The sequence below is a fragment of the Hippichthys cyanospilos genome, chromosome 6 (assembly GCF_059441005.1).
Source record: "Hippichthys cyanospilos isolate Australia breed blue-spotted pipefish chromosome 6, RoL_Hcya_1.0, whole genome shotgun sequence".
Classification (NCBI taxonomy): Eukaryota; Metazoa; Chordata; class Actinopteri; order Syngnathiformes; family Syngnathidae; genus Hippichthys; species Hippichthys cyanospilos.
The window spans coordinates 16,212,285-16,217,968 of record NC_142374.1 but is presented as its reverse complement, the minus strand read 5'-3'; the positions used below and the strand labels follow the sequence as shown (position 1 = coordinate 16,217,968).

General features: G+C 40.6%; 1 protein-coding gene across 1 annotated transcript; it reads left to right on the top strand.

The window, feature by feature from the left end:
* Positions 1-2,353: 2,353 nt before the first annotated feature.
* On the top strand, positions 2,354-4,831 carry lrrc10b (leucine rich repeat containing 10B). Its single transcript, XM_088418131.1, has one exon. It carries the CDS (start codon positions 2,982-2,984, stop codon positions 4,128-4,130), a length of 1,149 nt encoding a protein of 382 aa, XP_088274257.1. The 5' UTR covers positions 2,354-2,981; the 3' UTR covers positions 4,131-4,831.
* Positions 4,832-5,684: the final 853 nt, after the last annotated feature.

Here is a 5,684-nt window from a genome sequence, read left to right as displayed (position 1 = left end):
CATCAAGGCCGCCTGTGACTCCTGTTTAACCAACCTTTTTCACAAATGCCGCTTCCAAATCATAATAACGCAGACATTCATTCGGGTTTTCCAGATGTAGTTTTATGTTGTGTATAAAGTAATGTTTTTTAGATCGTCAAAGAAAAAAACTTTAACTTGATTTGAACTCATTCACTGCCAGCTCAAAATGAATGGATTATTTACGTCTATTACCGTCAGTGGCAGTGAATGGCAGATTAAGTCACGGCAAACATTTTTTATTTACTGCAAGTCATGTATTTTCAGTTTTTGATGATTGCCAGTGACATATAATGACAGGTAGAATAATTCACTCGTATGCAGTCAATCCAGTAAAAACGTATCGTTTTTATCTGCAGCAATAAATGAATGAAGGTAAAAATATCACTCAACAGCAATATGCTTTATGAAACCATGCAGTATTAAAGTAATTGAAAAGTATGTAAAAAATTACACAGCTTTTGCATCAAGTAATGCAAACATGATAATGAAGTTTCAAAAGTAAATGACCGAGTAAAATGCAATAATATTAGCCATCTTTTTTAATGGAATTTATGCACCATTTTTGTTCCAATATCCATTGCTTTGGTATGTTATAGGTACTGCACAATCAATGCTAATTTTGTTAACCTCTCTATGGTGTTTTGCATTATATATTAGTATTAAGTCAGAGGGGTTTCAAATTGTCTATCTCCCTGTGTTGCTGCACCATTTGTGTTCAAATATTCATTGCTTGAAAGGTTCTGACTACTACAACATCAAAGCTTAGTTTCTCTGACACGTTTTGTATTATATATGGGAAAAACGCTAACAAACCAAAAAGGTTGGTTAACTCTTTGACATATATTTAAATTTCAGATGGGAGTGGCAATAAATAGCTTGAAGCGAGCACTGTGTATTCAATTGTTCACTTCTACCTACTTTTTGGGAGCTGCCACCATTGAGTAAATCAATCAATCCACAAATGAAGGCCGGAGCAGACTGGATTTGAGCTTGGTACGCTAAACTGGGAGGCAAACCTGTTAACCACTGCAACACTGAGCTGCCCCCACTTAATAAATGTAAATAAAACTGTGCTTTAGTTAAACTAACTGTAACTAACTATATATCAAACAACAAAATTGTTTTTTGAAATCAAACACAAAATTTATAGTATATTGATGGATGCCATACAACATTAATTTTGCCATTGCTATTACACCAACGTAAATTCACTACATGTGTGTTCCGACTTACACATTCTGCATACAGCCTACATACTGAAAAAATAGTTGGTGATATGTGTGGTCATTACAACGTTCTATTCTTTTGTGTGCCTGTTTTGTGTCTTCGCTGAATGTTACACAAAGGTTGTCGTAACAGCTTTTAACAGGTCAATAAAATGCTGTGAGACAAGCTAGTGGCCATCTTTGGAGGTCATCTTTTACTTCTCTAATAGTGCAAATACAACTGAAACTGCCGTAATTCATTTCAACACCCCCCCCCAAAAAACACCAACAAAAATGTTTTTGTAATATTAACTACTAAAATGTTTTCAGTAGTTTAAATTACAATCGGAAGTATTGTACTTTTTAAAAGCATGGAATGTAAAGACTTTATCAGTCATTTTTCATAGAAGATAAAGAATCTATGCCTGTGAATCTTGATACTTTTCTTATGTATTTTTGGAATGTTTGTGTTTAAACATCTGTTGTGTACAACGTTAAATTGTAATGTTCTGTTGGTATTGCTTGTCTGTGTTATTATTGGGGTTATCTGTTCTTTTTAGTTTTGGCCTTTTGTTGTTGTTGTTGTTGTTTTTTTTCAATTATCTTTTTGAGTTTTTGTTCATGTGTTTTAGTATAAGCTTTTGCTCCCCTTGTGTCAGTGTCTCTTCAGTGTGAATTTGTCCACATGTCCGCGTTAACTTGCTTCACTTCTGTTGGCAAGTCACTCTTGTCCAGTTGTTTCTTGTTGTGTGTATTTAGTTTCCTGTTTCGTTTCAGATCTTGTCAGGTCATTGGGCATTCTGGGTCTGCACGCTTTCCCATCATGTCCACACCTAACATAACCACAGCCTCGATATTAGTCTTGTTATCCTATCCAGGGAATTTTGCCTTGGGTGTCAGCATTAAATTAGCAGACATTTCTTAACTAAGAATAAAAACGTTTTCAAAAAGTTGAGAGAGAGAGAGAGCAAGAGAGCGAGAGCAAGTTTTTGGAGAGAGGCTACTTAGTACTCACGCGCACGCACTTGACAATGTGATTTGATGCCCAGCCGTTCCGGTTACACAGTGGCGGGAGAGGGAAGAAAGGAAGGTGGAGGCAGAGGGGAAGGCAGCACTTGTACATGATCCTCCTCACTGACGGCAACACGCGGACAACATCAATGCGAGACTTGCAGTCAGCTTTGTGAAATGTGCAATTACTTGCTCCATTGTGGATTTGACCTTTGGATGGACCGCGGCCTGCTTCTAATGGGGAGTAGCTGCATTAACTTCTTTTAAGTGTTTTTCTTTGCCGCCGGCTGGTTCACCGAGCTGAGAACTCTGTGGGCTCATCCGCTCAAGCTGGACAGTAGGGGACAATTTAATGTGTTAAGGCGGTGCTTTAGAAGCAGTCTTAATGGGGAACGTCGATCATGTGATTTAAAAAGTGTGTCAAATTAATAGCCGAGGAAGAGAGGAGTAAGACTGGAAAACTCAAAATTGAGTTCTATATATTAGAGCTCGACTACCTGAAGTACTACTATTACTACTATTATTATTACTACTACTATTACTACTACTACTATTTTTATTACTCGGCATTGAGCTAGATGAAGGCACAGAGAGACGCCTAGCTGAGTGTGGCACAGCGACAGTTAATTGGCCTGAGGCGGGATGATTTTTTGCAAGCTCAAAACAAAAGCAGCCGCGAAGTTAGTCTGTCATCACATCACATGACTCTGCTGTGACTCCAGCAAGGAGTCAGGGGGCCGCACGATGGGGAACTCCTCCGGGAAGGGCGAGGGAGACGAGGAGGAGGACGAAGAGGAGGAGAAAGACGGCGAAGAGGTGGAAATAGTGAAGAAGAAGAAGAATAAGAAGAAGCAAGAGGAGGAAGTGGAGGAAGAGCTTCCACTGGGGGTGGACGAGTTGTTGGAGAGCGGAGATCCAGTGTTAGACCTGAGCTACCGTAAATTCAAGCGCTTACCCGCTCGTGTTTGCGGACTGACGCATTTGGAGAAGCTCTACGTTTGCGGGAATAGCCTGCGCGCTCTTCCAGATGGCACTGCCCAGCTGCAAGGTCTACGGATTCTCGCCCTGGACTTCAACAAGATGGAGGACGTTCCTCTCGTCATCTGCCAGCTGACAAACCTCAGCCGTCTCTACCTGGGCAGCAACCGTCTCATGACGCTACCGCCAGAGCTAAAGAACCTGCGCAATCTCCGCTGTCTGTGGCTAGAGAGCAACTACTTCCAATGGTTCCCCAAAGAGCTGTATGAACTTCCCAACCTCAAGTCCCTGCAGATAGGTGACAACCGTCTCAAGAGCTTGCCTCCTGACTTGATCCGGATGGAGTCTTTACGAGGACTTTGGCTCTACGGGAATCGCTTCCAGACCTTCCCCAAAGTCCTCCTAAGCATGGAGGGCTTGGAGATCCTGGACCTGGATCGCAACAAGATTTCCGAGTTCCCCAGCCTGAAGCGCCTGCCATCACTTCGCCTCTTCTCTTATGACCACAATCCGGTCAAGGAGCCTCCTAAAGTGGGTGAGGAGGTGCTAGTGGTCGGGGAAGGTGCTGCGGAGTTTTTGGAGGAACGTGAGGCCAGGAAGGACAGGAGGCGCAAGGAGGCAGAGGAAGAAGAGGAAGCCACCCTGGCGGGTGAGGCTCCCGTCATTCATGGCATTTTGAAGAACAGCGGCTCAAAACCGGCCGCCAATGAGGAGGACGATGCGGAGGAAGGTTCTCCGATTCTGGAGTACGACGGCGGCGAGCTGGGGTTTGACGACGAGGCGTTTGAATACGAGACGGAGGAGCTAATCTGCGAAGGAGAGTGTTTGGACTATGAGGGAGAGGCGTTGGAGTACGACCGAGCTTACATGGACTACGAGTACGAGGAGGACATGGAGACCATGGTGGAAGCATGAGATCAAACTTCCGTCCAGGCAGGTGGACAACAGGCTTTTCATCTTTGCCAACTGTCAAATTTGCATTTCTCTTGAGCTGTGAAAATGAAAGTATGAGTTTCATCTCAGGCTTGTGTGAAGCAGAGCGGAACTGTGCGAGTTTGCGTGTGCGTGTGTGTGTGTGTTTGCTGGATTATTAAATTGACATCCACCTGAGGAAGTCACTGTCAATCATTTCTAATAAAACAAGCCCTCCAGTTGCTCTCAGCTGCAAAAGAGGACAAAGTGGCATAAGCGTAGCTTTGGTGCCAGGGATGATACTATACTAATTTATCAAATGATTAGTAATCGAAAGCAGTTCATGCCATAATGCAGTGGCCTAAATTCACCTGAATATAATCATTCATGATAATCATTCATTTTTCCAATTGTTTTTTTCTATAGAATATTCCATCGATTATTCCAATAAAACTTACTTTTCTTTCAAATTTATTAAAAAACTAATACTCCCACTTTATTTACCAATTAGTGTTGTTTTAGTAGTGCTTAGTGATGACAACGTATCGGTTCCAAGAATATGCGAAATTGAAAAGAGATCGCATCATTTTTTAAATGAAGAAAAATTAAATAATTAAAGTTCAACTTTAGATACGTTTTCTTAAATGAATATAACATATGAAACCGTGTCAACTTTTTGACAATTTTAAACTATAAAACTTGAATGTGACAAGTATGGCTGTCAATTCAATATTTAAAAAAAATATTCTATAAAATATCTTATTGGATAGTCAAATCATTAAAGTGTTTTACAAAACCATTTTTATCCCATTTGAACATATTTACCAATGATTCTTGAGTATTTGGCATTGTTTAGTGATTAAAATATGAACAATTAAGCAACATCATACAAGAGGGATCCAAAACAAGCATATTTCTGAGGTCGCCTTAGACAATACAACCCATGTGTGTGGTTGTTTGATGCAAAACAACCCACAAGGTTGGGTTCAGATCAGTCCTATCTTTATTTATCCCACGATTGGCTTATTTTAAATTCAGAACATCTTTTATATTTCAAAAACAAAACTGTAAAAAAAAAAAGATCTCGCTAAAATTCAGTGGCACCGTCATCTTCATGGGCTTAAAAACTACTTCACAATAAAATGAACTCAAACGAACATATTTAAACAGGGCAACAAATGTTTTCAGCCAAACATGCAGACAGAAAGTGCAGTGCTTACAAAGGCATATATTCTTTATCCTGTGCATTAAGCGACTGATGAAAAATCTGAGGGAAGGCTGGAATGGATGAAGAACTTTTTCATTCATTTTCAGTGGGCAAAGATGATTTGAGATATTAGAGTAAGAATTAAACAGGTATCATTGTATTCACTACTATTAATATATCTTGATTCATCAGCTGCAGTATGTCAACAGCGTGCACTGTACAAGACACGAGAAGCGCAATATGCTGGGGCGCTATGCGGAGGGAACAATTAAACCCAGATTACAAAATAATAACCGAAAAGGGCGGTGTGCCGTGGGATTTTTCTGAAGTTAAAATACGTGCCTTGTCTC